The sequence below is a fragment of the Salmo salar genome, chromosome 18, assembly GCF_965601325.2.
Source record: "Salmo salar chromosome 18, fSalSal1, whole genome shotgun sequence".
NCBI lineage: Eukaryota > Metazoa > Chordata > Actinopteri > Salmoniformes > Salmonidae > Salmo > Salmo salar.
The window spans coordinates 15,464,273-15,483,750 of NC_138308.1; the positions used below are offsets into that span (position 1 = coordinate 15,464,273).

General features: G+C 43.5%; 1 protein-coding gene across 15 annotated transcripts in view; it reads right to left on the minus strand.

The window, feature by feature from the left end:
- Positions 1-19,478, minus strand: part of col13a1 (collagen, type XIII, alpha 1) — a 111,325-nt gene that overhangs the window by 12,025 nt on the left and 79,822 nt on the right. For 7 of the 15 annotated variants that reach the window (XM_082964489.1, XM_014153945.3, XM_014153962.3 and 4 more), the window contains 25 exons: positions 18,298-18,390; positions 18,103-18,144; positions 17,974-17,991; positions 17,145-17,171; positions 16,627-16,662; positions 14,969-14,995; positions 14,277-14,321; positions 8,479-8,514; positions 8,336-8,389; positions 7,419-7,505; positions 7,301-7,327; positions 7,079-7,114; positions 6,920-6,976; positions 6,798-6,821; positions 6,470-6,568; positions 6,188-6,322; positions 5,204-5,275; positions 4,972-5,016; positions 4,763-4,813; positions 4,601-4,627; positions 4,356-4,442; positions 3,310-3,345; positions 2,096-2,149; positions 1,914-1,967; positions 1,402-1,437 (listed from right to left, as the gene is read on the minus strand). In XM_082964489.1, coding sequence (XP_082820615.1) covers positions 1,402-1,437; positions 1,914-1,967; positions 2,096-2,149; positions 3,310-3,345; positions 4,356-4,442; positions 4,601-4,627; positions 4,763-4,813; positions 4,972-5,016; positions 5,204-5,275; positions 6,188-6,322; positions 6,470-6,568; positions 6,798-6,821; positions 6,920-6,976; positions 7,079-7,114; positions 7,301-7,327; positions 7,419-7,505; positions 8,336-8,389; positions 8,479-8,514; positions 14,277-14,321; positions 14,969-14,995; positions 16,627-16,662; positions 17,145-17,171; positions 17,974-17,991; positions 18,103-18,144; positions 18,298-18,390 — 1,305 coding nt within the window. 15 annotated transcript variants of the gene reach the window in all.

The window sequence follows — 19,478 nt, forward strand, 5'->3', positions numbered from 1 at the left end:
AGGAGGAGGAGTAGGAAGAAGATTAACCCGGGACTACGACATTAGAATGCAGGAGGAGCAGGTTGCCAGGGTGTGTGAGAGGGAGAGAGAGGGCAACACGACCCGGCAAAAAGAGCCACGGGAAACAGAGCAGGGTGGAGGGGAGGAAAAGGGGATAGGAAGACCTGCGGAAACAAAGACAGGACAAGAGTAAAAACAGCACCACGGTCCCACAACCGGCCACAGCACCTCCAACTGGTGTAGCAAAATACCTCATAATATCAATCTCTTTCCCCTTCTTTACACCCCATTTGAGTAGCAAATATATTTGATCCACAGATAGGAAGTAGCCATAACTGTCAATGTCAGATATTTCCTGCTGACATGAACCCAGTTGGAAGTGCTGAGAGGGTCAATGATGTGTTGTGACTTTTAAGGTGGGAGTCAGAATATTAAGTCAGATGTTAATAGGAAGGAAGGAAACATTCTCCAAGGGGAAGGGGGGACATGGGTACATGAACCAAACAATCTCTAATACATTGGTAGATTCTTTTATTTTGCAGTGGCTATTTTACAAAATGGGAGTGTAGCATTATGTGATTACTTTAAGAACAACATTTTCAGATACGACAGTAGAAGGTAAACCTAGGTCGGACAATGTAAAAGAGGACACCCTTTTGACTTGTCTTCAAAGTAAACAGCATGTCATTTTCTAAGGTCTTTGATGTGTCCATTCACATGTTCCAGTCCTCTCATTATCAAGTACAAACATCTTCAATCTCTTTTGATCCCCTGTCTTAATTTATACTACCTCAGTCATATTTGCATATTTTAACAAGATGAATTGAACTCTGAGGTAAAAAGGCCACTGCAAAACAAATACATTCACCTCAGAAAGGCAAAGGACATATGAATATAATTTTTTCAAACATCACTAAAAACACAATTGAAGGTCACTCATCATTGGCTATTTTGGACACATTTTTCAGAAGATGAGTTATTGATATTTAAATAACATTTTGATTCAGATTCGCCTACTTAAGAGCCTTTGAATCCACCATGGTCCTGCTCATATTACCTAATACAGGCCCACCATGCTTTTAAGCATAACAAACTTGACATCCCAATGGGCTTGCAAAAGATTGATGATGAACTATTACCAAAAAGACAAATGAAAAATGACAATAGTCTTTTTGATTAGTACTTTTCAATGAAGAATACCTTCACTCATTTTGGTTGGGAGTATATCTAGTGTTGAGTGAAGAAGGAGCATGGAGGATCAGAAGCCATTTTAAATCCCATAGTTAATCAGAAGTACTAAATGTACTTAATTAGCAGAGAACATGTTATTGTCCTCTGGTTAGAAGCACATTGTACTCCAAGAGAGCATTACAAGCACATAATTATCAGCTGTTATCTTACCCGGTTCCCTTTGAATCCTTGTGGTCCTACTAAACCCTGAGAAGAGGAAATTAAACACAATATGATTTCCTGTGCAAGCATTGAGAGACATTGCCTTGAGTAATAGCTTTGTAAGTGAAGTAAGTGGCCTTGCAGGAGCCTCTCTCGTGTGAGGAAGCTTGATGTACAAGTACACCCCCCGGACAGAACGCTATCACAGAGCCTTACCCCAAATCTATCTCCTTAGTGACACATCGGATCCCATTTTTACAGTATTTGGTATGACTCGCCCAGGGATCGGACTCCCAACCCTCCAATCTCAGGGCGTACATGCTAACCACAAAGCCACTGATTTGGTAATAGCTTTGTGCTGTCAATCAATTTGATCTATCGATTCCCTCAGACTTAATTAAGAGATGATTTAAGGTACTAATGATGCTATGTTCCAAATTGCTCATTCAATGTCGATTGTAAATGCAATACTGTATTTATTTGATGTTCTTGATACTTAGGTAATTGGACAAACTACTTACAGGGATGCCTTGAGGCCCAATTGGTCCTGGGACTCCTGAATCTCCCTTGTAACCCTGAATTGATAAAAAAAATAAATATATATATAAATCATTCATCTCAAATAGATTAATAAGCTCTGTTTTGACTGATAGCTCTTATGTGGTGTGTGTGCTACTTTAGTGTGTGTGTTGTAAGTACTCACTCGATCTCCCTTCAGTCCTGCTGGCCCTGCCACACCAACTGGTCCTATCAGGCCCTTTAAGTTTAAGGACAAGACGACAATCAGTGAATGCAGACATTACAATGGGAGGACATCCAAAGGAAAGAGATTATTGCATTTCTGTCAATAGATCAACAAGCTTTCTGGAGCCCTTACGTGCCAAAAGAGGAGTTACCCAATTCTGTTTGTGTTAATCATGATTAAATAATAGCCTACTGATTGATTAGGTAGTGGTGTTCTCTAGGTTACCCCACTGTGCATGTTACACCAAGCTTGTTGAGCTAAAGAATAAACAGTAACAAAAAAGGAGAAAAATATGAATGATTAGTGAAAGAGGTCAGCTGTAGCTCTCTCTCCCTGGAGAAGTCAGGATTCGACAGGAGGACCTTGCATTTCAGGCAGATAGTACAGCATGTACAGATAGTACAGCATGTACAGATAGTACAGCATGTACAGATAGTACAGCATGTACAGCATATTGCATGACAGAGCCATACTGCCATACAGTCCTGTATACATATCAACATGCAGCATGAGCATCCCAGCATGCTCTCCTGGTATGACATCACAGCGCCAGTTCAAAGCTTTTCACTGCTTGCATATGATCATAGGAGTATTACAACGGTATGTTTTGAATATTTGCAATGGCATGGATTCGGACACTCAGTTTGTCATGACTTTATGCAAGTAGGTTGAATCTTGAGATCTGATTGCGTAACTCAAATGTCCTTATAGATCTTCCATTGACGTCAACACACGATTTACGCAAAAGTCTGGGTTACCCATGCAAATCTCAAGTTAGGATTCAGGCTGTAATGAACAAGTGGGACTAATTCTTGCCATTTACTACTTCAAAGCATATACGCACTGAGAGGAGAAACATCAAAGGGCCCATGTTAGGACCATGACACGTTCCAATGCCAGACAGACATGGGACACAGTCATGTGAACATCGTCCCTATGCCAGAGCAATCCTCAAAAAATGCCTAAAACAGAACTGTTCTCTCTGCAGACAACCAGACAGACTACAAGACAGGGCAGACAGGACAAGCATGTAGGAAAGTTAAGCAGACAGACAGACAAGACACCAGCGCAGACAGACATGCAAGTAAGCCATGGGGGGAGCAGAATAGAGGAGGGGAGGTGGGGTAGGGGAGGAATGTGTGTTGGGTGGGTACAGGACTTGCGCCACTCACCACTGGACCAGGCCTGCCGTCTAAACCATGAGCCCCCTGGACAGTGTGTAAACATTTCGAGAGCAGAGATGGAAGGTAGGTGGTGGGAGAAGGGGAGGAGGAGGTGTGGAGGGGGGAGAGGGTAAGGGGTGAGTGAGTGAAGCAGTGATTCGTGACTCAAAAAACACATCCAGTTGTTGATGAAGGGTGATTGTGTTGTGATGATGTGAGAAACAGTTACTCCTCTTATAGGTGCAGTTGATTATCACTGTCAAACAATTAAGCCCTGACCTTTGATAAAATAGTGTTTTTCAGAAACATAAACATGGTTAAACTTCTTTCTATGGTTGATGTCCATATAGAAAGCAGTTTGAAGTGTGAAGATATAAGTGTCTATGATGATTTGCAAATTTCATGTCTTGTACCCGCGTTGATTAGCATATACATAATATCCCTCATCATTTCCATATAAAAGGAGTTACTGTGCCATTGACAATGTGACTAGAACATGTACTGAATGTCAACAATGACCTTTGACTCCCAAGAAGTAAACCAGAAGTAAGGAAGAGACCCCCAGTAATTCATATCAAACCTATTCCTTAACATGCAACTAAATATAGAACTAAAAGAGACTACATTTACAGAATTTCAGAGAGATTATCAGAAAACTAAACAAAAGTTGGCATAATGAAGAAAATGATCGTTAACTCTTTCCATCTAATAATGGAAATGATTGAGTTATCGAAGAAAAATATGACAATGCTAATGTATATTGTAGATGACATGTTTTAGTTTTCATATTAGTGATTTTATTGCCCTTATGTATTGGATTGCAGCAATCATCCATCCATGCACTTTGAAAACTTTAATGCAACCATTGAGCCATCAAACCATCATTGGTTAGGCCTAGTTATAAAGTGACATGACAACATCAGAACGGTCATGCTGCCTGGTTCTAAGACACAAAAGCCTGAACAAAGAGTACACCCACTCTACTTTGGTTTCCAGGAGTCAAAATACAACTTAGAATGGCAAAATGGTCAAAGAGATGGTCAAATTGTACTTACAGGAAGCCCAAGATGACCCCTGTCCCCTTTATCGCCCTTCCAACCAGATGCTCCCTTCTCTCCCCGTATGCCTATGCCTGGCTCCCCCTAAAAGAGGCACAGAAAATACATTATTCACGTTTACTACATAGGCATTACACCAACTTACTAAAACCACTGATTTGAGTGTGTACTGACAACTACAGTATCAAAGGATTCTGGAGGTACAGTAAGACATTACAGAGGCTACCACAATCAACTCTTACCTTTGGCCCTCCCAGTCCTTCAGGTCCCTGAGGGTTAAAAGAAACAATTCCAGTCAGGATATGTCAATCACTTCATGTAAATATGACATATTATCAGGAGGTTTAATATATATTTCTGAGTGCTTATATTGCCTAATAGCATGCTAACTGTAGTGTACAAACCGCAGGGCCAACTGGTCCTTGGGGCCCTGGAGGACCTGGAGGCCCATATACCTAAAGACAAACATCAGGTAACGTCATCAATGCATACACTTCCTCATTAGTGGGTTCACTCTAACATCACGTCCTCTGAATCTGACCCCTCTCAAGTTCACTCAAACACACACAGGTCATTAAAAACAATGAGATACACAGTGGAGGGGAGCCCTTACCATGTCTGACATTCCTCCCTTATCTCCGGACTCACCCTTCTGACCCTGAAGCATCAAGTCACATGAATACAAGGTTAACACAGGCTACTCGCATGAATAAAACACTGCTGTACACCCAATCAGCACTGTACAGATGGATAGTATTGCGAACAGTATTTCACTGCTACCCAATGCCAGGTCAGACACTGTATACTGTATACTCAGATGCAGTCTGAGGGGCACCATTGCGTACCATTGCGCCTGGTAATCCAATGGGACCAGGAGGCCCAGAAACCCCCTTTTCACCAGTAGGGCCATCTAAACCCTACAGAACAAGGAAAGGGGTGATAGTGATTAAAATGTTGTCAGTGTGTTCAAATCAGGGATTGGTTTTGGTTCATTTCCATATGAGAGTGTCAATTAATACAAAATAGACGATGACATTTTTTAATCAGATGTTAAAAGTGAACATTAATCTTGAATGTGCCAAAACCGTTGACCAAATATATCGCATACAGTTTTTTAGTTTCGTCTGGTTACCTCCAGATTCTGGCTGTAAGGGCATGAAACTGCCCGTAATGAGGGACGCAATGCTGCCCATCCTTTCTCAGTGTCTACACACACAGACGATGCTAGACAATCACCCAACTTCTCGCTAGCAGTTATTTAATGGTTAATAAACCCACACAGAGTGTGTTGATATGACTAACACAAATAATCAGACAAGAATGGTGAAGGAAAAGTCTCCCAGACGCTGCAGTACGGTGCAGTATTTGGGATGTGTTTTGGCTATATGGTATGATGAGTGTAACCCAATCCACTGTCAGAACTGGAGTAGGTATATCACTGAAGCCTAAAGGTTTCTAATTAGATCATACGAGGGTGGTACAAAGAGCTACTGTAGCTCCAGTCCCTTTCCTCTGGGAATTATTATTTTTATTTAACCTTTATTTAATTAGGCAAGTCAGTTAAGGACCCATTCTTATTTGGCCTATCCTGGCCACACCCGGACGAGGAAAGGCCAATTGTGCGTCGCCCTATGGGACTCCCAATCACGGCCGGATGTGATACAGCCTGGATAGGAACCAGGGACTGTAGTGACGCCTCTTGCACTGAGATGCAGTGCCTTAGACCACTGCGCCACTCGGGAGACCAGATGATAGTGCTACTGTAGTGTTCTGGCTTTGGTGTGGGAGTGTGTGTAGTGGTGTGGATCTGGGGTTCCCCAGTTACTCACAGGTGATCCAGATGGGCCCATGTCCCCCTTATCTCCTTTGGTTCCGGAGAAACCCATCAGGCCCCCCTCCCCTTTGGGACCTTCAGGGCCGGCTGGGCCAACAGGACCTGCCTCTCCAGGCTTCCCCCGAGGACCCTGACACACAAATTAGACGTAATTTCCATTGTTGTCTTTACTTTTATCATTACTGTCATCGTCATGTTGATGCTGTGTTTTATCATACATGGCAGGTTAACAATGCACATTTATACTGAAGAATAGACAATAAGACGGTGATCTAACCTTCTCTCCGTCAAGACCTGAAGGGCCTGGAAGGCCAACTTCACCCTTTGTTCCTGGTGTTCCGGGGACCCCTTGAGGGCCAGGTAGTCCAGGTGGGCCCTGGATCGATAAAGAAACAGATCAGAATGACTTATTGAAAACATATGCTGTATGTCTAGTACTGTATTCATATTAGCAAACATTGTATTGGAATTACAGTGGCAAAATACAGTCGGCCTTTAAATGGTCTGTCGGACGACATGGCTGTCTTTCTGTTACAACGACCTGCATAAAGAAGGCATATACATTTCTAATGCATCATTAGCAGACTTTAGAGACATCCACTCACCATCAAAGGTACATTCCGAATATCCTAAAGAGAAAAAACACAATGTTAGAAGTCCTGTAACAATTTATAATACTTCATGAATCAAACAATTTACATAAGGCAGTAAATAATAGGTGATATACATTTTCATTGTTGATGATTTCTGATTTTCCTGGCTCCCCTGCTGCACCTGGAGGACCCTAAAGGTAAGGGAAAAAAATAAAAAATGTATTGGTGCAAATCTCCCAAATCTCCTTTTGACATTAATGAATGCATGGCGTTATGACAGAGCCTGCACTTACTCTTGGTCCAGCTGGGCCATCAGATCCTTCTTCCCCCTGGAGGGTGATGAAAGGTATGACAGTTAGCCTCTTTCCTTTCAATTATTAACCTCAATACAGTGTTCAACACTAAAAGGATGAGATCGAATGTTACTGTAGCAAATTAGAGGATCATGTTTAGTGATCATACATTTCCTGTTGTGCAAAAATGTCAACTCAGGTTAGGAAAAGTTCCCATCTCACCTTGAGACCTTGGTCGCCTTTGTCACCCTGGTAAAGAGAACACGTCATTTTAAGGGGCCCCCGTGATATTATTAAACCAAGGTGTCTTTTTCTAACTATTCTACAGCCTCTATAGTACCTTGAATCCTGATAGGCCTGGAAGTCCTGGTGTCCCTGGTTCTCCTTTGATGCCAGTCCCTGCTGCGCTGGGGTCACCCTTGTCACCCTGCGACAGAACAGAACAGAACATGGACAGAGTTGTTATGAATGGATTATTTGTGTACCTGTTTGACATTTTACTGTATTGTTAGGAGCTAGCTAGTAACATAAGCGTTCCACTGCACCTGCTATAACATCTGCTAAACTGTGTATACAACCAATAAACTTTGATTTGATTTTGACAGTGTCATAAGCGACTGTGCAGGACAACACATTCTCTAGTGTATAACACTGACACTGTCCCATTGACTGTGACATTGATGGGAGTTAAATAGTGCAGCACTGGTTGGTCTCACAGAAGACACAACGGATCTATATGGATCTAAATCACAAGGTGAATGACATGAAAACATCCAACAGCACAGCCCCTTGTCCACAGCTTTAGATCTCAACACAGGCACAAACTCAAATCTGCAAAAATCACGGCATTCTCCAACAAGAGAATGTTTTCACACGTTTGGAAACTCTCTGGAAACAGGAATGTGTGGGTCATGTTAGTTAATGATTTCTCTGAAATGTTCCACTGTCACATGGGACATGTTATGATGACGCCACGTCACTGCAGTACAAGCAGCTATAGTAAGAAAGCCGTTAAAAGGCCCAGATGTTTCAGGCCATAAGTAATGCAAAGATCAAAGTACTTCTGCAGAAACCAATTGGGCAGACTAACAGAGGAGGAAGCTAAAGAAGCAACTCAAGACTAATCGCAGCTCTAGTGGGTCACAAAGACAAACAATGAGAAGATAATAGACAATTGACTTGATGGAGCTCTGGTTGTTATGGGAACACTGATGATTGACAGACAGAGCACAAACACAATGCCCATTCCAGGCCTACCCTGTAGCCCCTCTTCCCAGGAATACCAGGTGTTCCAGGGGTACCAGCTTGACCCTTTACAGTGGAAGGAGGACAGAGTTTTAGTACCCGGATAAATACAGGCCTTTACAATCTGTGTTAGCCACACCATTCAAGGAAATTACCTTTCTTCCAGGAGTGCCTGGAAAACCTGGCTCTCCCTACGGTGAACCAAGATGGCACAAAGGTCAAAGGTGGGGGAAATGAGAGAAGACAGAAATAGTGAAAGTTGGTATTCAGTAAAGCTCATTTAAATCAGTAGCCATGCCACATCTTCCAAACAAGCATTTTTTCATTCATTTTGTAATAGTCTGATACAGCATAGGGCCTGTTTACATCCATGTGTTTGTCAGTTTTCTTGGAAGAACAGAATTCCCTAAGTACAACATGCACTGGGATCAATATTTGGAAAGGTATGTTGGAGTTGGTGCATTCTATGCACGCATATAGCTGGTCTAGGTTTGGACATGGAACTGTCGCTGATTGTCATTCGTCAAGAGCTTCTAGCCCACCGCAAGCCAATTAACCCTAGAAATTGGTTGTTATAAATAGTAAAAGGAACACATGATAGTTATTTAATTCATCTCTGTGTTTGCTCCCCTCTTCAATTGGCCAGCTTAACGAGCGGACGCACGGCGGATGATGTACGGTCACAGCTGTGACCACAGGACCCACATGGGTTTACAGCAGGCACTTATGGAAGGTTGTGGGTGCGTCCGAAATGGCACCCTATTTCCTACGACGTGCACTACTTTTGACCAGAGCCCAGGACAAAAGTAGTGCACTATATAGAGAATAGGGTGCCATTTGGGACACAGTCCGTCTCTCTCGCTTGCTTTTACTATATCTACTTGGCTTGCTGAGACTCAAAAAGCCATGTCTTAGACAGAGAGTTACGAGGGTGACTTGTAACTCTCGTAACATTTATGCCCCATTTCAAATTACTAATCATCAATGTCAAGATATGGTTCTTAAATCCAGATGCAGAACAACTATTGGACCTGGGAGTATTTTACAGAGCCAAAAAAAACATGCACTATTCATCATTGGCTTGACATGTATTTTAGGGAACATTGGGATTAGGAAATGCTTTGTCAGGCAACAATACAATCCAACAGAATTCTGAGAAAGAAGGCTGGTAGTTCTTTAAGCACTCAGTTTAGTGGCAGGTAACATACAATTGAAGTCGGAAGATTACATACACCTTAGCCAAAAACATTTAAACTCAGTTTTTCACAATCCCTGACAATTAATCCTAGTAAAAATTCCCTGTCTTAGGTCAGTTAGGATCACAACTTTATTTTAAGAATGTGAAATGTCAGAATAATAGTAGAGAATTATTTATTTCAGCTTTTATTTTTTTCATCACATTCCCAGTGGGTCAGAGGTTTACATACACTCAATTAGTATTTGGTAGCATTGCCTTTAAATTGTTTAATTTGGGTCAAACGTTTTGGGTTCCCACAATAAGTTGAGTGAATTTTGTCCCATTCATCCTGACAGAGCTGGTGTAATCGAGTCAGGTTTGTAGGCCTCCTTGCTTTTTCAGTTCTGCCGACACATTTTCTATAGGATTGAGGTCAGGGCTTTGTGATGGCCACTCCAATACCTTCACTTTGTTGTCCTTAAGCCATTTTGCCACAACTTTGCAAGTATGCTTGGGGTCATTGTTCATTTGGAAGACCCATTTGCGACCAAGCTTTAACTTCCTGACTGATGTCTTGCTTCAATATATCCACATAATTTTCCTGCCTCATGATGCCATCTATTTTGTGAAGTGCACCAGTCCCTCCTGCAGCAAAGCACCCCAACAACATGATGCTGCCACCCTCGTGCTTCACGGTTGGGATGGTGTTCTTCGGTGGATATAGATACTTTTGTACCTATTTCCTCCAGCATCTTCACAAGGTCCTTTGCTGTTGTTCTGGGATTGATTTGCACTTTTCGCACCAAAGTACGTTCATCTCTAGGAGACAGAATGCGTCTCCTTACTGAGCGGTATGATGGCTGCGTGGTCCCATGGTGTTTATACTTGCATGCTATTGTTTGTACATATGAACGTGGTACCTTCACGCGTTTGGAAATTGCTCCCAAGGATGAACCAGACTTGTGGAGGTCTACCATTTTTTTTCTGATTTCTTTAGATTTTCCATGATGTCAAGGAAAGAGGCACTGAGTTTGAAGGTAGGTCTTGAAATACATCCACAGGTACACCTCCAATTGACTCAAATGATGTCAATTATCCTGTCAGAAGCCTTTAAAGCCATGACATCATTTTCTGGAATTTTCCAAGCTGTTTAAAGGCACAGTCAACTTAGCGTTTTTAAACTTCTGACCCACTGGAAATGTGATACAGTGATTTATAAGTGAAATAATCTGTCTGTAAACAATTGTTGGGAAAATTATTTGTGTCTTGCACAAAGTAGATGTCCTAACCGACTTGCCAAAACTATAGTTTGTTAACAAGAAATTTGTTGAGTGGTTGAAAAACGAGTTTTAATGACTCCAACCTAAGTGTATGTAAACTTCCGACTTCAACTGTATTTTGCATAGTGGCGCACACTGTTGAGTTTTGGCCACATGACTAAACAATTTGACCATTTGCACAATCACCCTAAAATCAAAAAAGAAAATAGGTGGTATTTTTTGTCTTACAGTAACGTTATACTATGCTATTATATTCAGTTCTGTTATGTAGAATACTATCATTATGTGGCCTTGCAGACATTGATTCCGACTTCAACTGTATATAAGGCATTCTCAAAAGTATTCATAGATCAACCAATCTGGGGGGAGGAAGATACTGGAGTGCCCCAATTATTTAATCTCTTGGTTTAGGACAAGGGTCAAAGGTCAGGGGCTACTTTCACATGGTGGACTACCTTCAACACTTGTTTCCCAGGCATTCCTGGCATACCAAAGTCCCTCTAAGAGATCACATTGATTATCAAAAACTACAGTCACAGCGTTCTCAAACAAGATGTGGGACAACACACATACATTATTGCATGTGTTATGGTTGACGAAACACACTGAAGCTCAAATGAAACATACTAATTGGAAGCACATCAACCAACCAAAACATACTTCTTTGTTTGCCATGTCATTTTTTAAAGTAATGAAAACAAATGATCAATGTCCATGACCAAGATCCTTAAGAATAAACCGGATTACATGAACAAATAAGAACAGAGACACAGGGAGGAGTGATAGAACCTCCCTGGCGGAGAGAGCAAAGGCGGCAGTCTGACTCCTAAGGGTCTGACAAAGGAGCAGGTGGCATCGCCCAACTTGGCAACCCCTACCCTCCTCTCCCCCTCCTGACCGACAGACACACAGCAAGTGCATTTCTGCTGGAGCCTCTGACAGGTGCTGTGGTTGGGGCTCACCATGGAGGGAGGGTGAGGGTGGTGCGTCAGTAGACTGCAGACTATACTGGAGCCAGAGCCCGGCCCCGCAGCCACAGCCTGCCCAGCTGCCCCATGAACGCTTTCACACCAACCTGTCAGGGGATCGAAACGTGGGGATAGAGTGTCCGTCCGTTTCGGGGAAGATGAAAGCGCCGGGCGGGCCTCCTGTCCAGAACCCTGACCAGGGTGGGATCAGGGCAGGTGAGCGGTGACGGCTCTAATCACATGGAGGGGCCCTCAGGGGCCCCCAGCAAACACAGCACAGAAACAGGAAGCTTTGATCTCCTGCTTCTCCAATCAGCTCACACCATTCCTCCTATCTACTTAGCTATTCCTTCCCATCACCGTCACTCCCCACCCCCTGGTTCTATTTTCACACCGGTGTGTGTGTGTATGATACTCCATGGGCGTAATCTGTCGACTGACATGCCTGCTGCATGATTTATCAATACGCTAATCTCTTCATTGAAACGACGCGGACATGGCCTTTCCAGTTCAGAGGAAATGCCCTGAGGGTAACAGGGGAATAGATTCATCATCTGTTCAAAACAAAATGTAATGATCCCTCTGATACACCAGCAAAGAGGACGTAAACAGTGTGAGATACTGTAAGATGGCCTTAAAATGGCCACCGCAGCTACAAGCACTGCCAGAGTGGATCTGAGGCAAGTGAATGGAATAATAGGTGAATAGAGAGGCCTACTTTCTGTCTTCCTCTCAGTTCTAATGTGCTTTCCAGCTGTGTTGGTCTAGGGCTCTCTGATTTAGAGGGAGAGTGAGGGTAGAGGAAGGGAAGAGCCCCATTCAGTCAATCAGACAGACAGTCTGTGTCTGAAACGCTCGGCTTGGCAAAGCCTACATCCCCTAACACCTCTTCTCCCCTGTGTTCTGAGCACTACTGTCACCTTATCCTGTCTCTGGGTCTCTGTCGTCTGCTTACCCTGACAGGAGCGGCTCGGAGTGCCCACACAGCTCTGACCCAAGGGAGAAATGAAAAGCAGGCTTTTCTAACAGTCTAACAGGCTCATTAAATCAACCGGCCCTCCAGACCGGGGGAGAGACATCCGTCATTACAGGGCTAATGGCGAACCACTGGACAGTAATGGTGAGCTAGCCATTATGAAGGCGGAGCAGAGGAGAACAGAGGAGGAGGTCTATGGCTGTCCTGTCTACTTCCTCTATGTCTAGCCTGGCCTCTGTAGCCTGGCCTCTGTAGCCTGGCCTCTGTAGCCTGGCCTCTGTAGCCTGGCCTCTGTAGCCTGGCCTCTGTAGCCTGGCCTCTGTAGCCTGGCCTCTGTAGCCTGGCCTCTGTAGCCTGGCCTCTGTAGCCTGGCCTCTGTAGCCTGGCCTCTGTAGCCTGGCCTCTGTAGCCTGGCCTCTGTAGCCTGGCGACTGTAGCCTGGCGACTGTAGCCTGTTGAGAGAGGGCCTTGAGAGATATATAGCTCGGTCAGACTTGTGGTCGGCACCATGTGGATATTAACGATGATGGCCCATGCCACAAACCTTTACCTGTTCTTTTTATTACAATCTGGTTGTACAATACAATAAGCCTGATCCAACATTGTGAGTATAAATATAGAACGAAGTTCCCCTGGGCAGAGGCAAACCCCATATCCTAAGGTGAATCTAGTACAGCTTTGAAGTGTTTGCCTGCAAAAGCACTTTCTTTTTAGTATAAAAAAAAAATCGAGCCATTCCTCTCACAACCCCACTTTTGCCGAGGATACCGTGTCTCTGCTAAAAGCACCCTTCCTTGAAGTGTTTTTCCTTCTCTTTCCCAATCCCTCCATCTGTGGAGTCTAATGGGGGAAACACACGCCGTCTGCTACTGCTATGTCGGGCATCTCGGGACGAGGAAGCGGGTATGTTCACCATGGAAACGGGTCGGACTTAAAGTACGGCAGGGAGCTGATAGGTAAGAAAACAAGTGGCCGTACTACATCAGTCGGTCACATCACATAGAGGCCAGTGTCTATGAGAGTCTGAGTCAAAGGACTGAGAAGGCCTGGGGGCCACGTGTTCAAATCCCATAGGGGAATGGGTGGATGAGAGCAGCCCAGTTTCTGTTGTTGAAGCATTGAGGTCTGTAGCGATGGGCAAAACATACGCATCTCTTCTGGAAGGCTCCTCCCACCAACATGTGGCGCCTTCTCTGACAAGGCGTTTTTCATTCTAGGACTGTTTGGTCCGTTTCTTTGATTGCACGACATAATGTATAAGATCAACCATTCGATGCACATTTGCCCACATATTGTGATGACTGAAAGAAACGTTTGCCTTCTGATTTAAGAAAGCATCAATGTTAAGATAATTTAAAGACGATTTGCAATTTCAACAGCACAAACTCTATTAGGGTAAGTATCTTAAACAAGCAATAACAAACTCAAGTCAGACATCCACAGTGATCAAATTCTCTTTAAAGTGCTTGCATTCGATATCTTGCCATGCGAGGTGATATTGATGAAAATAACTTCTCAAGATGCCACACTCCACATATGGCTTCCATTATACCTTTCCTCCCATCTCCCCTATGAGACCGGTCTTCCCCTCATCTCCCTACAGTGTGGATGGAGACATCATCAGAAGGAAGACATGGGCAAAGCAATCATGCTATTTCAAATAGAGGAAATCAAAAGACAACCAATGGTACCAAGGGAAATAAGTATTCCACTCATCAGCATCTAAGCCTCTGGGCTCTGAGGCCTGTCATGGTGGTCCCTTGACTGAAGGGGGAGGTGAATATTCCACCCGACTAACCAGGAGGGAATTCCACAGGACAAGGCCGCGCCACTTGGGCTTTTTTGAACTGGGATGATATCTCAGCCAGACTCGGGAACCAGCCCAGGATTTGTCTATGTCTACAGATAAAGACTCCCGGTTTACTTTAGATATTAACAACCTGGCTGCTGCACACCCACTACCACATGTTTTCACCGGGAGGTTCCTCTCCTATGAGGCTTTTAGTGAGATAATTCAGCCCATTCGTGAAAATATATTAACGGACCAAAGCCAGTGGTGTGCAGTCTCTGGGGTGCATTTGTGCTTCAGCAGGTGTCGGTTAAACAATAAGCTGCCAGAACTCCCACATTGTGTTTTTGACCATCCGAGAAATTCACATTGAGCCTGCGAGACGCCATTGCTCATACTACCTATCTAACCAAAGACACACAGAGAGAGAGGGTGAGATATAATAAGGCTCTTACCTTCAGCCCTAGGTCTCCCTTCAGTCCCTACGGAAGGAGAGAGAGTGACACAGATAAACACAAAACAGTTAGTCACATATTATAAATAAATCCCTTTGATTTATTTTTCAATACATGAAAATACATCTGGTCAAAGTTGAGAGGAAGACCCTCTCCTTCTGCCTCTGTAAATGTAGTTACACTCTTGTAGAATACCACCAGATGGTGCAATACACTCTGAAAGCAGTGGACTTGTGAACAAACGTTTGTCGCAGCTACAGAAAGGTATTGGACCTCCATAAGGAACAAGGTGCAGTGGGAACATGGGAGAGTTTGTATTTCAATGCCTTCACATTTCAGTACCTCAAACACCTCGGAACATCTAAAGTGCAACACTAGCTTTCAAAGGGGTGAAATTCTCCTCATAAGAACATGGACATGGCCTTAGTCTTGGTCGTCCTCCGGGTAACCTACTGTAGGGTTGACCAACCTCCTCATAAACCAGACCAAGCTTTTCGAGGCTCCGTCATGGGAAAACAGTGAGATGGAGGAAAGCTGGAGTTTACAAGGCCATAACATAACCAGGAGCTTGGAGCTGTAAGTTCTTCCAGAGTTCCCCAAAATAGGGGTCAAACATAAGTCATTAAATGGCAATTGTCATACAGAAATATCTCTTTTACAAACTCACCCAGTTTGAATCAAACTTTCAATATCTCACTTGAGGTAGTGTACTAATGACTTTGAGCATGGATCATAGGGGGGCTGTGGTTTGCTGACAGCCAAACAGTTTGACATTGCCCAGATGGCTAGGACGTTTAACCTGCTCTAGAGGCTCGTGTGGATGTGACCCCGTTTTGTTGGGGGATGTGAGAGCCATGCAGGCTGTTGCAGTCTCTCTCTCCCTCAATCCCTCTTTTTTTTCTTCACCCATGCCCCCCCCCCCCCCCCCCTCTCTCTCTCTGTGCAGTCACACTGTGTGCTGGCTGAGCCCAGCTCATTGAAGGGCAGAGGCTGTGAGAGTGAGCCCTCCAGAGGAAGTCCATTAAGCCATGGAAAAGTGGAGAAGGACAGGCACGTGGAGAGTTTAAGAGGCACGGCTCTCTCTGCCCCCCACAGTACTTCAAAGCCAAGGTTAGCTCCGACAGCAGCCCAGTGGGAGAGAGTGTGTGTGTGTGTGTGTGTGTGTGTGTGTGTGTGTGTGTGTGTGTGTGTGTGTGTGTGTGTGTGTGTGTGTGTGTGTGTGTGTGTGTGTGTGTGTGTGTGTGTGTGTGTGTGTGTGTGTGTGTGTGTGTGTGTGTGTGTGTGTGTGTGTGTGTGTGTGTGTGTGTGTGTGTGTTTGTGTGAGAAGAATGCTCCCTTGACCAATGATGGTATGAGACTGTGTCCACCCCTGGATTTCCTATACAGTATAGTATAATACTAAAGGTAATTGTGAGAGCAGAGGGAGAAAGAGCCCATGTTTAGTGGGGAGAAAGGCTACAGTTGGGCCTGGGTATATACATAGAATTAACTGTGAGTATTTTAAGCTTTTAATACAAAACCTGGGCTATTTCAGTGACGCAGGAAGTACACTGAGGTACAGGAATGGTTGCATGCTGATTTCTGGTCCTGCTGATAGTGTGGCCAGTGGAACAGGTCAAATGAGACTGATCAACAGGTAATAATGTTCATAAAAATACCTTGGGGCCTTCGGGACCAGCAGGGCCAACATCACCCTATGGAAGAAAGACACAGAGGTCAAACGAAGAGACACAGAATGAGAAAGAAGAGGGTGAAATGAATGAAAAGGTAACCGGGTGCAGAACTGCAGACGACAGCAAGACAGATAGGTCACAATGATTTGTACAATCCACCTTTCAGCAACTGGATTTCCTGTGACTTCTGCTAGAGAACACAGCCCATTGGCACATTCATTGTATGAATGTAGCCATTCTGACAAGCGGCAAACAGAGTGTTTTTTAATCAAGTCGTGGGATGATTAAAGGAAATATCTTCCTTCTGGTTGTGCCTTAATCCCAGCAGGTGCTTGATAATAAATACAAAATAATTCCACTACTAAATAAAAAATAGACAGTCCTTACTTTTCCTCTATCGTGAAATACCTATAAATCATGCAAGGCACAATTTGTGAGTTTCTAGAGACCACAAATTCCAATTGAACTATGTGTTTAAGCTTAAATTGAGATCCAGAACCTACCTTTATTCCTGGCATGCCTGGCTCACCCTAAAATGACAAAAAGGTTCATATAAAGTCACTGTAACAAACAGCACATGTACAGTAGACACGCCTCCTCTTTCATTACATGGATGGGTCAACAAAAGAGTAAGCACTACTTTAATTCAATTTGGGGAGTTCAAAGACGGGTTTACAACCAAATGGCCATATCTTACATTTTTACATTTTAGTCATTTAGCAGACGCTCTTATCCAGAGCGACTTACAGTAGTGAATGCATACATTTCATACATTTTTTTTTTCTGTGCTGGCCCCCCGTGGGAATCGAACCCACAACCCTGGTGTTGCAAACACCATGCTCTACCAACTGAGCTACAGGGAAGGCATATCTTGCCACAGTCCAGTTGAGGGAAGGTATTCCTTGTTGTGAAAGCCAATCAAAAGATACAGTGCACACTTCTTTCAACTTCTGGCTGTGATATGAACTTGGTTTAGTTTTTTATGGAGAAATTGGTTGGGGCGAGCTGCTTTAAAAAAAAGCCCTTCCTGTTTGTTTCTATGCTTCACAATCTAAATTCCCCATTCTTAATAATCCATGGCAATAAACAGGAGAAATATAGTCCTCTAGTCCAATAGCAACACAGAGAACACGAATACACACCCTGCAGGCTTCCCAACATGAACTTCAGATACAGAATGACTGGAAGCTACACGTGACAATCGAGAGATATGGACCAGTCACGGATCACTTGCGTTTCATACGTGCAGCTATAAGTAGTGGTACTACGTGTCCATTTGTATGTCGTTTATGTATAATGGTGTTGATTATGGAGAATAAAAATGATGTTTACCTTCATCGCTGGTAGGAGCTGGAGAAAATGGGAAAGGAAGATGAAGAAGTCACAAGCATGTCAATACCAAATTTCCATTAGGAAAATACATAAGTCCAGGAAATAGCAAGAGGCATAAACCAAACTCACCCTTGGATCTTTTCCAGGTTTTCCTGGTTCACCGGGTTTACCCTACATCAGATTAAGCAAAAATATACATCACCGATACAATACTTTTCTGGGCAAACACTCATAGCATTTCCACTTCCATGGCCTTAGCCTTTGCCTCAATAGAGTCACTGGTCCAGTCCTGATTGTGGTGGTCAGCTAGCTGAGAGGACTCACCGGTGGTCCACTTGCACCGTTCAGTCCGGGGGTCCCTGAGGTCCCTGGGGGGCCGGGAGGTCCTGGTGGGCCCTGAGCTCCAGGCTCACCCTGCTGAGAGACCTACAGTTACCATCTGCTACGTGATGCTAGGCCATGCCAACCCAACACATCAAAGCACTCCAGATACTGGGAGTTTTATGGCAGCAATATTAGCAAGAATCTAGATTTATAGGGTATTTCGTTTCATTAAGCGCATGTTTGGAGTGAATACCACTTAGAATTCAAATTAAGATATATTTGTGTTTTTGTGTGCTTCAAATGGTTTATCCTGTCAAAAACAGTACCAACTCATTGAAATATAAAAGGCACAAGCTGTCTTTTCTGTAGCATCTTACGATCTCTAAGTGACGTGTTAACTTCAAGGCACCAAAAGCGCCAACTGATCTCTCTTTAGTGTCACTCTGAGGAAACTCAACTGTGAGCCAGGGGAATTAACCAACACAAAATAGAAGACTAAACAAAATCAAGATGAACATATTTACGAGGAACAGATACGAAGAGGAAAGAGGCCTACACCTCAACTAACCATGTCTTGATATTCCACTGTCTAGCTCGTGGTTTTACGATCCCACTGATTATGTCTCAAACATCTGCTTTCTTTATTTGACCAAATTCAGAAAAGATACTTTCTTAGAAATGTATTTATTGTCCATATCTCTCCCAAGACCCTATCTCTCTATATCTCCAAGGTCATTTCCGTTTTAAACAAAGCACTGTCGAGATATGACATAAAACAATACGCAAACATATTATTTATTACTGTACATGTGGTTTAACTTTAGAAACGTCATAATACACAATATTGGCCTTGAATTTAAACACGTCCTAATCACTGTGGAGTAGACTACACCGTGTTTACAAGGAGCACATCTTTAGCTCAAGCTGTGACCAGGCCTGACATTGAGGCTCAGGTAACCCGGAACACATCCATCAACAATAAATCCATATTTGATCAATTCCATGCAGGACGGATGTGTCTAGCTATGATTTATGATCCAGGTGTACTTCCATTAAATTAACACATTCCGTTATGCGATGATTCCAGGGGCTCATTTTAAAAAGCAGAGCCAATTCTGTCTGGGTCTGAGTGGTATTTCCCCTCTACGTCTTTAGTGTTGGATCTACCACAGTGTGTAGCA